Source organism: Anolis carolinensis, chromosome 2, assembly GCF_035594765.1.
Source record: "Anolis carolinensis isolate JA03-04 chromosome 2, rAnoCar3.1.pri, whole genome shotgun sequence".
NCBI lineage: Eukaryota > Metazoa > Chordata > Lepidosauria > Squamata > Dactyloidae > Anolis > Anolis carolinensis.
The window spans coordinates 120,147,271-120,163,948 of NC_085842.1; the positions used below are offsets into that span (position 1 = coordinate 120,147,271).

Consider the following 16,678-nt stretch of genomic DNA (forward strand, 5'->3'; position numbering starts at 1 on the left):
CAACCCTGTGATCCCAGCCATGAAAGCCTTCGACAATACAGTCAATTTTAAGTTTGAAAGTTTAGAATATTTATAGATGGAATTCACTAAAGCAGTCATGAATATAGAGTTAATATTGCAGCCAAATTGCTGACAAGGACTGGTTACAAGGGACAAAAATTCCCTTGATGAAACAGTTTCACTGGCTAATTCAAAGTGTTTATGACTTATAAAGCCCTGTATGGTTTGTGTCTAGGACAGCTCAAACACCATATCTCCTTGTGTGATGTCCCATGGACCCTTGGGCCGTGAACTTGACTCCATTGTGGACCACAGTGATGAGGAAACAAGTTTTGTGCCAATTCAGCAAGACTCTGCCCTGTTCCAGATGTTCCCTATTGACAATTCTAGTTCAACGCTCATTAAAAAGGCCCTTGAAACGGAGTCTTATCTTCCCAGTTCCCCTCCCTTTGATAGAAGGATGTTTGTGGAAACTAACAGGCAGGAGAAAGCTGGCAGGAGACGAAGCGTGCGATTAGCAGCAAGGGAATCTGCTGATTAACCTATTTCCCCCTGAGAATTCTAAGGGAGGATTGCATCTGGTCAAGATGTTGTTCTAGCTCTTTTCCCTTGGGAAAAGAGCATTTGAGACACCTGTTCTGAGGGAAGATTCGAAGTTCTTTAAAAGTTCTGTGCGCTGGCGTTCCCAGCCAAGTGTGGACCGCGTTGGAGTCCACTACCTTCCAGCCTAGCCTTGCCTTGTCCAGCCGTGTTCCTTGCCTTGCCGTGTTTCCAACCTTGCCTTGTCGTGTCGTGATTCCAGCCTTGTCTTCAATACCTTGCCTTGGACTTACATTGAACTCTAGCAAAAGACTTGGACGTTTTCCCCACTCAAACTGCTTGGAAGTTTGAGTGTGTTTCGGTTTTTGGATTACAAACTTTAAACTCTAATATTATACATTGGACAATATATTACTGGACTATATTTGACCTTTCCTGAAAGGTCTATTGATGAACTATATCTTCTGCTTGTTTTCGTTTTAATTTCTTAATTCCTTAGATATTAGATAGTTTATTGGCCTCGGTGTATTGGTTTCCAGTGCTCTCACAGCCAGGGGTGTCACACCTTGTAATAAACCTACACAACTTTAGATCTCCTGAAGAGTGTTTTCTCTTGGTCCTGTCAGCACCACAGGTATGGTTGATCAGGAACTGGGCAGAGCATTCTCGGGATACTGGGATATAGCATAATAGAGTTGGATGAGACCACAAGCACCACCTAGCCAACCGTTTGCCATGCAGGAATATACAATCAGGGTATAGACAGATTGTCATCCAACTTCATTTTAAAAACATTCACAGAATGCAGGAAGTAATAGATTAAATGTTGGATGTCTCCAATTTGAGCTGGAAAACAGTGTGCACAGAACTGTTAGGAGATATAGCCAATCACTGTATACAACACTCTGCTACATGGACATATATTTAGCAAATGAGGGGTATGCATAGTAAATGAGACATGTCTAGCACCTGCTGAATATTTCCTCAAGGGACCCTGAGGAGGGAAATAGAAGGATGAGAGGGATGAGAAAACGTTGCTTATGTAAGGCCCCTGCAAAAAGCAGACATCTCAGATGCTTACCTAGCAGTCAACACACTTTCTGCTCTTTTAGCAAAGGATAGGGGTGGGGAAATCCTCCCTGTACCCTCAGCAGGCACTGAAGGTGTGACTAGCCCACTTTCCCCAAAGGAAGAAGTGAGCTGCTAGCAGCAAAAAGTTTCAGTTTTTGGAGTAATTTTTATATCCTGATAAAGGAAACTCAATCTGTAATGTACTTGTGTGAGATTCTCTAATGTAAGCTGAAATGCATGGTTAGGAAAAAATTCTTATTATAACTGTTTTGAAAAATAGTTCAAACACTGTTGAGGTAGTAGTTTAGCTTCATATACAATACTGTAAATTTTCAAACTAGGTTTGGGGGATGCAATACTGTTAAAAAACCTATGCAAACCCATGCTGCTTTTTCATCAAGAAATGAAAATAAATGCCTTCAACTTGACACCTCTTGTTTCTGTGTGAATATTTTCACAGCCATATAAAGCGATATAGTTGTTCTCAGACACTTGAAAAATATGTGTATTAAACAGTGAATATTAAGCAATGAGTAATGCTTATCAAATCTGATGACGAGGGGAAAATTATGTATTAATTCTGCACTTCGCAGTAGGATGATTAATTCAGCGTGTGAAAACCCCGTACGTGTTACAGCATCTGATTTTGCTGTCCTGAGCTGGAAGCATGAGTTCACCAATCACATACTAATGGGATATGTAGCAAAATAACTAAAACTTTTTTTTGCTATTCAATGGATGCTTGAAATCTTTGATACAAATATCATTTGGACTGCTGACTTATACCAAGTTCATAAATGCTATGTGAATAATAAATAACAATTAACAGCTAGAGGCAGGCAACTGAAATGAAGGAAACAATTTCAATGGGTTTGGGAAGAATGGAAAGAGCTGAACTATTTTGCTCATTGTTCTTTTATTCCATGATTTTTCCACATCAATCCCAGTGTGTAGGCACTTGTGAAAATAGCTGTGTGTTCCAGTACAAGTAGGATTTTGAAGTTCTTTCTCTTAGACAAACTTCTCATAGACATGTCATCAATCTGTCAATCTAAATTAACTCATCCTGTCTCTCTCCCCCCCCCCCCCCCCAAGTAGTGTATTTCTTGCAGTGTTTCTCAAAGTGTCATATGGAATGAGTCCACAAAGGTTAGACCTTTTCAGTTATGTTTTCTGGAAGAAAAGTTCTCATCAAGGACCCCACCTAATGTGCAGTATCTGGGCTGTGCTTCAAACTGTCTCTAAGGACCTCATCACATTGATGAGGTCCAGCATCATGATTCACCAGCCTCAGTGGTGAATCATAATGGCAATGGGGCAATCCTGGTGCCCCAGCCAGCAGCTGAAGCTTCTGCATCCCACCTGGGGAAGCATCACTGCTCCGCCAAAGCCCCATTGTTCCTTATGAAATACGGGGTGGCTTCTGTGTTGGAGACAGCAGCAGCATCCCACCGTGCTGCCACCCCAGTTCACCCGCAGAGTCCCACCACAAGGAGCTCCATGGATGAAGAAGGGGAGAAGCATTCCAGAATGCTTCAATTGCCCTGTGTGGTAAGGCTGTTATAGAATCAATCATTTATACAATTTCAGAAATGTGTCAGCTATTTTGAGTATCCACAATTTCCTGATAGTGTTCTGCCAGGGTGATCTGGTTCAAAAGTCTTTGAGAACAATATTGAGGAATTTTCCAGGTTTTGCTCCCATTTCCTAAGCACATCTGACATATCTGCTGGAGTGCCTAGCAGTGGGCCTGCATCAAGGGCTCAGGCTGGGTTGCTACAATTGCTGGATCACTGCACTGAGTTAATAGGAAGTGAATAGTGCTTGGTGTTGAACTTTTGCACCTCAGAACTCCACTGAGAGGAGAATATTAGTTACTGGGATCAGGTGGACTTTGAGATCTTTATAGAGATATAAATGAAACATTTCAATGTTTGTCTTAAAGCAGGAAAATGAAAAGTTTATTTTAAAGACTCATGTTGGACATGCATACATGTTGGTTGTAATTTGTTGAAATCATGCTGCTGTACAGAGTAGACAAAAATTATAAGCAAATTAGTATTTCAACCACCATGAAGTGGTAACATTTTGTTGTAAAAGATGCATATCTTAAAAATGAAATGGGATTGTAAAATAAGCATTTTAAATCCATTGCATTTTTCTCTTGTAGTACTAAAACAAAAAAATAAACACACCTTAGATAGGGCTGCAAAGTTATAATCACTATAAGTGTTTTAGGCAAAAGCAGATAACAATGGGTCAGCTGCCCTTGCTTTGCTGAGACCAGTCCTAGAACCTGAAGCCTGGAGACAGTTGTTTTGTCAGTCCCCAAAATTGGAATTGAGTTATGGGCTATGGAATTACAATCTTAGATGTGTGGAGTAATATGGGTTTCTTCTTTTTGTCTGCCTCAATGGTGAGAAATCACGAAGGGCCTTTGAAAAATGATGGTTATTCTATTTTGTGCTATTACTATGTGAATAAACTAAATCTAAATCTATTCTAGTCAGGAATATTAGTTTACTATGAGATCTTATAGCACCTTAGAGACTGAGAGAAATAATTTGGTAATCTATGAAAGCTTATGTATAGTAATCATCTTTGGGAAGGCAAGATTAACAGCAGGTTCAGGTCTCAACACACTAAATAATATCTTATATCAGGAAACAAATTGCTCCTCCCCCCAAATATTGTTGATGGCAAAACTTACCACCTCTTCACATGGCCAGCAATTGCCAGCAAAAGAAAAGGCGTTAGGTGGCTTGTGGCGCCCCACACGCCCTCCCTTCTCCCCTCATCACATGGAGGAGATGGGAGAGGGTGCTTTGGCACCCTTTCCCACCCCTCGTCAGATGGCAGAAAGGGCGGCAATGCATGGCAACTTGTATTAACCCGTTGCTCTTTCTGCCATCATACAACAAAAACTACACCTTCCTCTTCATAGTGGAAGGGAAAGCACATTTTGGTGCTTCTCCTCCACTCTGGGAGGAATGTGGGTGGAGACTGCCGTGAGTCATGTGACAGCGCATGGCAGGCCCCGTCCTTGCCGCAATTAAAAGTGGCAAAACCGGACAAAACTGTCCCATGTGAAGAGGTCCTTAGATAATATACCCAGTGGTATGTAATGCTGGGATTTGCATTCCAGCGTCTGGAGGACCTAAGGAGAATTACACACACTTCCAGGGGAAGGGGATCATTTTTGGAGTAGAAGCAAGTGGAAGTGAAGAAGTTTATACTGTATAGGCAGAGTACTTCCTTATGAAAAGATCATAACCTGCAATTTTTAGACACATAGGAATAATTTTATTGTGCCATCTACATTTTAATTTAGCCAATAACGTTTTCCTGTTTTTAGTAGCACTGGATGAAATTTGCCGGGGTTATTTCACCTTCTGAGGGTTCAAGGCTATTAAATTGTAGATGAGTAAATACTGGGTGTTTTGTGCAAAAGCAATCTTTCCACTTTTGTAGGCTTCCAAAAAAGGATGCACTTATCCCTCTATGTTTTTGTTGGAGTTATAATGAAGCCGCTTTCAGCTTCTTTACAAGGAAAATAGAGATACGGGCAGATGGAATGAATGGATGTCTTATGCATGTCAAAAAGGCAAGGAAATCAATTATATTTGCACAGAAGCAAGAGTTACTTCTATTGTCAGTAAGAAGAGATTAATACTTAGTACTCTTTTGAAAAAAATCCAAGAAGTATGATTCAGAGCAAATGGAAGAAAGCATTTAACATTTGATTGTGAAATTATCAGAACTACATACAGTAGTATATAGCTACCATAAAAGAAAAGGACAACAGATACACTTTGGAAAAGTCTTTTTCAAATACACTTTTCTTTGAAGGGGGGGAATCTCCATTGCCTTAGACTAAGCTCATGGAATTAAGTAGACTTATGTTTTAATAAAGACATGATTTCAATCAATCTTCAAACTCTATTGGAAATTCTCCAGTTGAATGAGCTCACGAAGACACAGTATACAAGGTCAGCCTTTTGGGGGAACTGTGTCTATGCAGTGGAGTGTGGAAGGAAGCACGTATCTGCCACTAGACATAGAATTTAAAGTGCAAACAAAATGCAGAAATGAAGCTAAGTGCATTTCATCAATGTCACATTGTGTCCTATGCACAATGGCAGGTGTATGCTTCACAGAAGTCTAAGTCTGGGTTTGCAGATTAATGGGGATTTGTATAATTTTACAGCCTTGCACAGTATCCATGACAGTTGTAGAATGTTACAGTGAATATATTTATTATAGTTCTTGTATTTAAACAGACCATTATGCGTTGTCAAAGTTTTCCTAAACCAATCCTCATTTTCAGTTTAAAATCTTGCTAAGAAAACATTTATCTTCTCAGTGATGAAATTTATTCACAGTTCTGATAATCAGATTTTCGCTCGCCAGGATGTTTCACATCTTCAGGTTGCTTTGGCTTGATCTGTGTAGTTAAAGAAAAGAAAGAATTTTGGATGTCAACATGTTGCTTTTAACCATTTATCTTGCTGGCTGTTAAGTATAGAATGACAAGCTGTACTTTAAAGTCAGCTATTAATCCTGAATCTATTCCAAAACCTATCAGTTTCTAATTTTCGAATGCTTCCCTCTCACTTAAATTTCTATTTGACTGTAAAGTTGACAGGGATGGAGCACAAGACACATTAGTACTGCTTTGTATTATGTCAGATGTGTTACAAGCCCCTATGGCAATTCCAGATGTGTGTGTGTATATGTGTGTGTGTGTATATACACACACACACATATGTACATGTATGTATACATATATACATATATACATGTATGTATATATATATAAAGGGAACACTTTTTCTCCTTAATTGGGAAAAGGAACACTTAGCTAACTTACATGAAGGCTATGTTGAGGTTTCTGTTGTGCAGGTATCCATGCTCCAATGACTACACAAATGCTGTCTCTACATAATCTCATTATATCTTTGTTCCAGAACTTAGGTCCAGATCCTATTTTTTGGTACCAGACTTATTTGAAAGGCTGAGCCAGTCTCCTACATCAGGGCTTTATATCATAACTATCTGCATGAAGAATTCTGTACTGATTTTGTTGCATGATGTTGTGCACCTGAATACACAACCAAATGGTCACCCATGTACCAAACAGCACTTCTTGGACAACCCTGCTGCTCCTGACTCAAACTGATATATTGCCTCCTAGGCTGTAACTCGTGGCCGAGTATGATTGCCTTCCAAGTGTACGGTCTTGGCGGTGGGTCTGTAGGCTAGTGTAGAGACCTATTCTTGATCTATGTATCTGTCTTTGTATCTATACCAAAGAGGATATATTTGATAAAGAACATGACAGGCAGTCCCCAAGTTATGAATAAAATTCTGTAGGTTTGTTCTTGAGTTGAGTTTGTTTATAAGTCAGAATAGGTACATTTTTAAAGTGTTAACTCCAGCCATATATATATATATATATACAGTAGAGTCCCACTTATCCAACATTCGTTTATCCAACGTTCTGGATTATCCAACGCATTTTTGTAGTCAATGTTTTCAATATATCGTGATATTTTGGTGCTAAATTCATAAATACAGTAATTACTACATAGCATTACTGCTATTTTCCTGCCAAATTTGTTGTTTAACATGATGTTTTGGTGCTTCATTTGTAAAATCATAACCTAATTTGATGTTTAATAGGCTTTTCCTTAATGCCTCCTTATTATCCAACATATTCGCTTATCCAACATTCTGCCGGCCCGTTTATGTTGGATAAGTGAGACTCTACTGTATGTATGTGTGTGTGTGTGTGTGTGTGTGTGTGTGTGTGTATATATATATATATATATATATATATATATATATATATATATATATATAGCTTTGGATAGCATAGGGGAGGGTTAATATCCCTGTGGAATTTGTTTTGCTGTCTGTGCCCCTGTGCAGAAGATTTCACCTCACTTTCTGTTCCTGTGATAATTGGATTTTGAAAAATTTGGCTTGTTATGAAAACAAGGACTGGTGATAAACCTTCAGTTGAGATGCTTTTCCTCCATGATAAAGTGTGCATTTCATATAACACTGGTCTTACAGAATTGTACAGACTTTCAATGTATTTCTGAGCAAAATTCAAGGTACCAGTGTTGACCTACCGAGCCCTAAATCCTTTGAGGTCAGTCTATCTGAAAGATTGCCATATGACCTAGCCAGAAATTTGGGGATGTCCTGAAGCATGTACTAACACCTTATGGAATCATATTGTTATGTACATGCAACTGGGCTTTTCTTTAGCAGCACCCAAATGTGAAATCCCCTATTCAAGGAGGTTAGGCTGGCCACATCTCTTAAGCTACTGGACAGCTAAAATAGTGCTATATGTTGTCAAAAACTTTCATGGCCAGAATCACAGCAGCCAAGTGTTATATGGCTTCTAATGTCTGAAATTAATCTGTTTTAACTGTTTTACATTGTATTTCAACAGTGAATTAAGAATGTTTTAAAGGTTTTTAAAAAGTATTTAAAGTGTTTAAAAATAGTTTCATCCTTGTACTATTTTAACTCGCATTGCCTTGGGAGCTCCTGTAGGCTGGGAGGTGGTGCAGAAAAATAATCCACAAATAACTAAACAAACAAACTGAATGTAGGCATCTGCATCATGTAAACATTTTCAACTGCTTCCATGAAGAAATATGTGCATGCATAAAACACCATCAATATTCTAACCTACACCTTCACATATACCTGTAAGTCTATAGTGAGAAAAGAAGAGAAGGATATTCTGGCGGCTGTGCCCAAGTTGTAGGACCTCCTTCCATGGGAGGATATGACTGCACCTTAGTCTCCTTTTACAGACAGGCTTCTAACAACTTATAAGGTGCTAAGTTGTTTTCTCCCCTTAATCCTATTTTCTAAATTCTTAGTTTTTAAAATGAAGAAACAAGATATATGTGCGTGTGTATGTGTATGTGTGTGTGTGAAAACACACATGTACAATGAAGACTATAATGAAACAAGGGTTAAACAAACTATCAAATCCCTAATTTAAAATACCAAACAGTCACTAGATAATATACTATCGATTAAGACTTTAAGGAGCTCTGACCTCCCCCTCCAAATGTCAATGAAAATAGTAAGAATACAAAGTATTTTGTTTTAAAATTACAGATCTAACTTTAAAAAACAACAACAATAAAATAACTAATTACCATAGCCACACATTATTACAATACTTATTATTAGAAAAGTAATGGTTACCAATTATTCAACAATTCTCCAATTGAACTATATTTTAAAACCATGTTACTTCGGCAGTTTGGGCTAACTCAGCAACACTCCTTTCTTCCATTGTTGGTATTTCAGACTGTTTACAGTTTGAACAAAGCAGTGTTTTTGCTCATATATCGATAAAGAAGTTGAACTAGCACATTTATTTGAATTAGCACATAAACCTTAGACTAATAGCTTTTTACTTTCATACATGTTTACCACATATGAAAATGGAGCCCTTCTTATCCTGACATCCTCAACAATAACTTGAAGCATTTTAGACATTTTAATGACTTGTTTGGAGTTAGACACCATGTAAACATCATTCTACAGGAAGATCTTTTAATGAGGAACATTGTACTCCCTGATCTTTTGTATAGTGTTTTTAAAGCATCTTTAAACTGTTTAATACATTGCTTGGTTTTAATAGGATAGCTTATTTAGCTGGCATTTAATTCCTCTTTAATGGTACAACTTATTGGGGTTTTAGCTGTGTTTTATTTTAATTAATGCTGTAAATCCCCTTGGCTCCTGCATTGGGAAAGGGACAGAATATAAAAGGAATGAATGCATTTTCAAAAGAAGATAAAAGAAGAATTCTTCTCACCCCCACCTTATTAAGAAAATCTGTTGAGTGTTGACCTGGAGGTGTTTCCCTGGAGTCTTCACCATTGAGAAGTATATTGAGGTTCATCTAGGAGCTGAACTAAACTAAGTGCCTTTGGTTACATTGCTAGATCTCATGGAAAAAGATGAGCAGCACCATTGTAAATCCCTTTAGATCAAAATGACTTCCTTTGCTGCCAGGTCTTCAGCAACCTATCGCTACTAGCCAGGATGCAGTGACAACATTCTTTGCAAACAGTTAAGCACTTAGACATCTTCCAAATGAACCCACTGGGAATCTCTAGCAACCAGATTAGATGAGTAGCCACAGCTACTCAATGCTTTAAGCCCAATTTTTATTAGATGTACCAACAGTTACACAGTTGTTTCACTCATCCAGTTATTTGCTTTTCATGGAGAGATTCATTCTCAGGTTAATTTCCAGTCTGTTTAAATGTACCAAATCCAGACAAGCATCTAAACTTTTAAAATAATTTTATAGGCATAAATCCAATATCTATAATGGAAAGGGGGATAAAAAGCAGATCAAAGCCATTTAGATAGGAAAATGTCACTCTTGTAAAGGACTCTGATAAACTCAGTCTTACGCATGCCCAGTTAATTATAGGCTGCATCTAAGCTTTTGCAATAGAGCTAAGAGCTAAGCTGTTGTTCTTGTGAAGTAGGGGGGAAATCTTGCAAGAAATGAGGCATTCCTTCCTACAAATAAACTTGAACTTGGGACTAATAACCAGACTAGAGCTTTGCTTAATAACAGCATGTATTCTTATTTATTTATTTTATTAGCAAGAATAGGGCATCTCATTTACACATGGGGAGAGGAGATTCCCAGTGTACAGTAGGAGGACACATACTCCTGCCATGCAGACAGAATTTGTACATAGAAACATCTCATGTGGGTTATAATAAGGGGGAAGAACAATGAAATAAGACTTTTCCACCCACACAGTATTTTCTAAGTAATAGGCTTTCCCTGTGAGTAAAGGAAAATAAAAGCCAAGAGAGATTTTCTGCTTTTCAGGTAAACATCAACTTTGGCCTTTCAACACTGAAATCCTATACATGTTTGCTCAAAAGTAAGCACAATTCAATTTAGTTGGATTTGCCCCTGGGTAAGTGTATTTAGGATATCTTCTCTATAGTGCAATCATATACATGTGCAACAGAACTTATCCCTAGAGAAGTGGTTATAAGGCCAACAACTCATCTAGGGGGCATTTCCTGCACTTCTATCTATATGTGTTAGAGCAAGAGTAAAAATATTAGTAGCATATGACTTCAAATGACAGATTAATTGTGTAATAGTAGGACAATTACATACATACATTGTGAAGGTAGTTTTAAGAAGGGCCTGCTGCTATTTCAGCCTCATTCATATTTTATTATACTATGAGGTTGATAATTATTTTTCAGCATTGTTGCAAGAATCATTAAAATAGTTTATATGGGATCTTCTGAAAACTTGTACACTTTTCATCATCATCACTGGAAAAAATGATCCCCAAATGTTGCTTTTTCAACCACAATATGAAATAAAAATATAAACATCATCAGGGAAACATCAGACATTTAAGTGATACAGTCTGTTATTGCCTAGCATCTTTTACTATTCATGGTGACAGAGCTATAAATACTAGTGTTGTGCTTTTGTATGGAATTGCTGTTTATTTTGTATAGTTTCATTCGTGTCTTCTCATTTTCATATTTAGTTCCTGCTAACAAAAATGGCCACCTATATGGCATAAATGTTCGTCTGGCTAACGAAAAACACGAAATGTTTCATGCCATTGGCGGCAATGAGAGGGCTTCCGAGGCTCATCCCCTCCCCTCGGTTTTTGGGCTAGAGGGGTGAAAATGCCAGACACAGAGGGCATTTCAATCCCTTTTAGCCCACCAACTTTAAAAATATTTGAATCTTCCCCAGAGTAATGTTGTTGTTGTTGTTGTCGTTGTTGTTGTTATTAACACCCATTGGCACACATCATATGTAATGCAGAGGCATTCTTCTCCCAGACTAAGCTTGGATTCCCAGAGTAGCTATGGTACACATCAGCTGTAATGGAAAAGCAGGCTTCTGACAATACCTGCTTATTGTTACAGGGCAGAAACGAAAGGAAAATTAAAGCAAGTACAATGACTATGCAGCTTTCATTTTCATGTCGCCTCTCATTTCCTACAAAAATGTCATCATGCATTTTGTGTAGATGAACGGTCAAAACGAAACGATAACACAAAGGAAACGAAAGAAAAATTTTCGTGGACATCTCTAATAAATACTAGTAGCCCCTACATTTGCAACTAACATGGGGTTGGGGTGGTGGGCTAGGGAGATAATGCTGACAAACTGAACAATGAATAAAGAAAATATCACTCAAATCAGACTTATTTAAGGCAGAATTTAAACATTTCAGTTCTTATCAACTTTAAATAGGTGGACCCTATAAGCCAATGTGGGCTGTAATGAATGTGTTTTGCCTTCAGAACCAAGCACCATTCTCTTTGAAATTGATGTGTGTTTTGTCTACAGCTACACAGGAAAGGAAGCATTGTTGGTGTCCTCAAAATACCCATAGAAATACATTTCCTTTCTTTTAAGGCTCAGATTTTACTCCTCAGTTTAGTGTCTAGAATTATGATCTGTGCACCATTCCAACCTAATTATCCAATGGCAAGAGGAAATGTCCTCCAGATTAACTGTAGAATGATATACTAGAGTAAAAGGTATGTCCTCGTTTGCTGCCTAGCATCAAGATCAAAGCAGATAAAGGTCCTGATATAGTATTGTTAATATGCAGTTGCACTTGCTCACCTCACATGGATTTACCAAAATCAATAATAACAAAAGAATCATAATTTTGCTGGAAGAGTTATCACATATATCAGGCCAAAAGAACAAGTGAAGGTCAAATGAGATTTCCTGTCTTACCTCAATATACAAATTGCTGTATTTAGGAGCACGTGATACATACAGTGTGTGTAAATACAAAAGGTGAAATGGAAATTCTTCCTCTGTATCTGATTATATTTTCAATACATTGTATCGGGAAACAAAATCTGCTCTGAAAGGTCCACAGCATGTTAGAACTGTAATAAAAGGAGCCACCCCCTCCCACCCCCAGGTGAAATTGCATCCCTGTTCAACTCTGAGCACTTACTATCGTTTTGAAGATCTGGTTCATTTTCTTCTTTTTTAGAGTTTTCCTGTCTGTCTCCAAAACGGGCAAAACACTCACTTGGCTCATCCTTTGGGATACATTTGTTTCTTCAGGTGCTGGGCAGCACACTGACAAAGTTAACCCTTTAAAACAGCATATACACATTATTCATAAGGAGCAGAGCCCACACCAATTAATTCTCAAAAATGAATCCGAAAGAAAGGTAACTCATCTAATCTATGGTGGAATCTTAGTAACAAAATATGTAACTAAAATTATTTTAATCAGAATCAATGTTTGTTGTGACTACAAAAATTCCAGGAATGGCATAATTACTGTACATAAATGGTGTGCTATCAATAATTGTTGCAAGTAGACAGAGTTCAGAGTGTAAGGTACATGTGCAATCCTATGCACGTGTACCTTAAAATATGCACTCATCTTTGATAAAAAGTATTGTTCAAGACCATAAGAACAATGTCATGGTGTCTAGAACAATGTTCATAATACCTACATTAGAATACTTGTTTCACATCTAGAACACTCCAAAATCATTTATAAATGTAATACCCACAATTTAGTTTCTAAAAAGATAAATATGCTTTTAATGAACAGAAGGAGCCATTTTTAGAAAATACTGGCAGACCAAAAGTGCTAACTAGCTTACCTGGAATGGTTGGCATCGAGCGACTGGCAAAGCTCATTTGCTTGAGAAGAACAGATGTTTTCTGAGGTACATCCAGATGTTCAGATAGGTTGGTGTCACTCATAAATTCATATTTTCTTGACAGCTATACAGGAACACAAAATATCAATGTGTTTAAGCTCAAAAGAGTATATGGTCCAATTTTAACAGTTGCTAATTACAAACATCCAACTTACTGATGACTCATAGTTAAGAAAGGGGGGGGGGGTGAGACAACAGGAAGTGAGAGAAATCTACCCCTTGGAAGGGAAATTCACTCCTGGAAGAGTTACCAATCCTTGTTTCCCTAGCAAGCCGATTTTTTTCAAAATTCAATTCTCACAGGGACGGAAAGTAAGGCGAAATCTTCTGACAGCACAACTCTACAGACAGCACAACTCCACAGAGGTGTTAACCCTTCCCTATGTTATCCAAAGCATACATGCACACACATACACCACATATATAGCAGGAGTTACACTTTAAAATGTACCTGTTCCAACTTACAAATTCAACTTGAGAACAGACCTACAGAACCTATCTTGTTTGTAACTTGGGGGCTGCCTATATGTGCGAAATATACGTATTATTATAGGTGTGACCTAGTTGTGCTGACAAGCGTATTTTCCAGTGATTTGAAGTGATTAGTTTCCAAAAATGAAACTGTTTCCACCCAGTCCAGGAAAATTTAATATCAGTGGGGGTGTTTTGGGGTTTTTATTTTTTGTAAAATCAAGCAGCAGTTTCACTGACCAAGAAACAATATCTGGTTCATTAGAATCAATAGGACACTTTCTGTTGAATTTACAGAACATAATCCACTGGGAAATTCTGCACAAATTCTCTTGAAGCTCTGCAGAAATGCTCATGGTCTCAAAGGGTATTTTTAAAAGGTATTCCTATTTGGCATTTTATTCATATTACTAAGCAAGATGAATTACCATTTTCTTCCCTTCACTATCTCATCTCCTTCCTTTTACAGTCCATGAAGATGACAAAAATCCACCGCAGTTTCTTCCTCTGCTCTTTAGATAAGTTTTATGGGGCAGGGGAAGGGGCTGCAGTGGAAGGCGGAAATTAACCTGAAACCTTTCCCATCCTAAGAGGCCCACACAGGGCTTTAAATTTGTTCAACATCTGTTTGGCAGGCACAAATTGGGTTTTTAGCAGTTTCTACTATCATAATTCCAAACTATGTTCTCAGGAGATACAAAAAAATAGATATTTAGAATTACAGAACTTTGCAAATTATTTATTTTCATAAAGGAGATCCAATTTATGCATGGAGTAAACAATGAATCAGGAGGATGGACCTTTTGATAGATTTTAACCAACTTACATTGCAACATAATTCTTTGTACTATATAACAATTCTTCCACAGGATTTATGATCCAGGTGGATCTTTACTTAGCTCTGTTTCGGTATAGAGCAAGCCAAATTAAACAAGGAGTCTTTACTAAACTGTTCTGACTTTTTTAAAAAAACTATAACAACATTGACTTTTTAATACTCAAAAACATTTGGTGCTCAGGAAGGATGTTATAAAATTGTGCTGTGTGAAGTTATATAACCCAGGCTGATGATATATTAGTGTGATCAAAGTGTTAAGATGATAGCTGACAAAAAGGTGCCAATAATATAGTCTTCAACTTGGCACTATTTATAGAGTGCAGTTTGCAAATTTGCAATGTCCTAACAAGTTTTTTTTTACTCTTTAACAAGGTTTACAATGACTATCCATGTTCTGTCAGAAATAGCTTAGCTCAGATTACAGACCACAAAGGGGCAGACAGCTGCTTTTTTCTTCATTGCTGGTACAGCCTCCCACCCTGGAACATCTGCTCTTGGATAGGTACAAAATATAATCATCTACTTCATGGCAAATTCCAGTCACTGATATTGTCAAACACAACAACAATGAAGCTTCATTTAGATGTTCCACCAGATCAATGGTTATGCCAGCACCTATCAAAGTGATCTAACTGCCACATCTTGCAATAAAACAAACTTAAATAAAGAATTAAAGGAGAGATGTTTGCTCAAACACACACACACATCAAAACAGTGTTTATATCAAGATTGTAAGAAAGACAGCCTGTTTTAATACATACACATTTCATGTCAGGAAGTTCAGAAGATGCCTTTTCCTCTGCAAATACCACACTGCTCCTCTTTCCTCTCCTCCTGGATCTTCTCATCTTAACTTCAGAGCTTATTAGGCGAACATTGTCATCCAACACCGATTGGGTTGCTTTTGGTGACATGATTTCCAGTTCAAAGCTGTAGATGAAAATTGAGGCAAAGTTTTCTTAATTATACTGCCCATGGCACCCACATTAATCTAGTCCATAATTTCAGATTTTGCCAAGGAAATACATATGTGTGTTGGACATGGAAGAGGGTGTGTGGTGAAAGTCATGGAGTGGGAGCAGGTTAAGTGAAACTGTCATTATGTTATCTTTTAATAAAACAACATGCCATGAATTTAGCTTAAAAGAAACAGTAGATAGAACTGGAAGTGACAACAAAGTCATAAAAAAACAGGTGAGTTGCCTGTACTGCAGAATGTGGTGAAAAGTTCAGACTGAAGGCAGGTCTAAAATGAGTTTCAACAGCACATTGAGGGGGAGAGGTGAGCTTAATGCAGAGAGAGGGGGGAATAAAAATAGAAACTCCTGCTTTAAATACTCCTGTGTGACTAGCAACAGCAGTTTAATACATTCAAATCATAAAGTAACTGGCATTATTTAGACGTCCCATGCTTCCCTCAGAGTGCCAATGTGGTATAATGGTTTCATTGTTAGACTAGGACTCTGAAGGACCAGGGATCTAATTTCTGATTAGCCATGAAAGCCCACTGAGTGACTTTAGGCAAGTCATACACACTCAGAATAAGGCAATGGCAAATGTCTTCTGAACAAATCTTGTCAAGAAACCCCAAATATACATTTGCCTTCATGTTGCCTATGAACTTATGGTAACCCTACAAATGTTGCTGGGTTCCCTTAGGTAAGGAATACTCAAGAAATGGTTTTGCCAGTTCCTTCCTCTGAAATGTACAGCACTTGGTGTTCATTGATGTTCTCCCATCCAAGTACTAACTAACTTCCAAGGCCTTACAGGATCAGGTGCCTTTAGGGCAGGGGTCCTCAAACTTTTGAAGCAGAGGGCCGGTCCACAATCGTTCAGACTGCTGAGGGGCCGAATTATCATTTGAAAAAAAATTCGAACAAATTCCTATGCACACTGCATATGTCTTATTTGCAGTGCAAAACAACAACAATGAAAAAACAATACAATATTTAAAAATGAAAACAATTTTACCCAACATAAACCTATCAGGATTTC

At 37.8% G+C, this 16,678-nt stretch overlaps 1 protein-coding gene across 1 annotated transcript in view; it reads right to left on the bottom strand.

The window, feature by feature from the left end:
• Positions 1 to 3,544: 3,544 nt before the first annotated feature.
• The window catches only part of dock2 (dedicator of cytokinesis 2), a 377,601-nt gene continuing 364,467 nt past the window's right edge, over positions 3,545 to 16,678 (bottom strand). Inside the window, exons 49-52 of the mRNA XM_008104636.3 lie at positions 15,442 to 15,610; positions 13,312 to 13,435; positions 12,645 to 12,787; positions 3,545 to 6,055 (exon numbers count right to left, since the gene is read on the bottom strand). Of these exons, the coding sequence (XP_008102843.1) occupies positions 5,984 to 6,055; positions 12,645 to 12,787; positions 13,312 to 13,435; positions 15,442 to 15,610 (508 nt within the window). The 3' untranslated portion in view covers positions 3,545 to 5,983. The remainder of the gene's footprint in view (positions 6,056 to 12,644; positions 12,788 to 13,311; positions 13,436 to 15,441; positions 15,611 to 16,678) is intronic.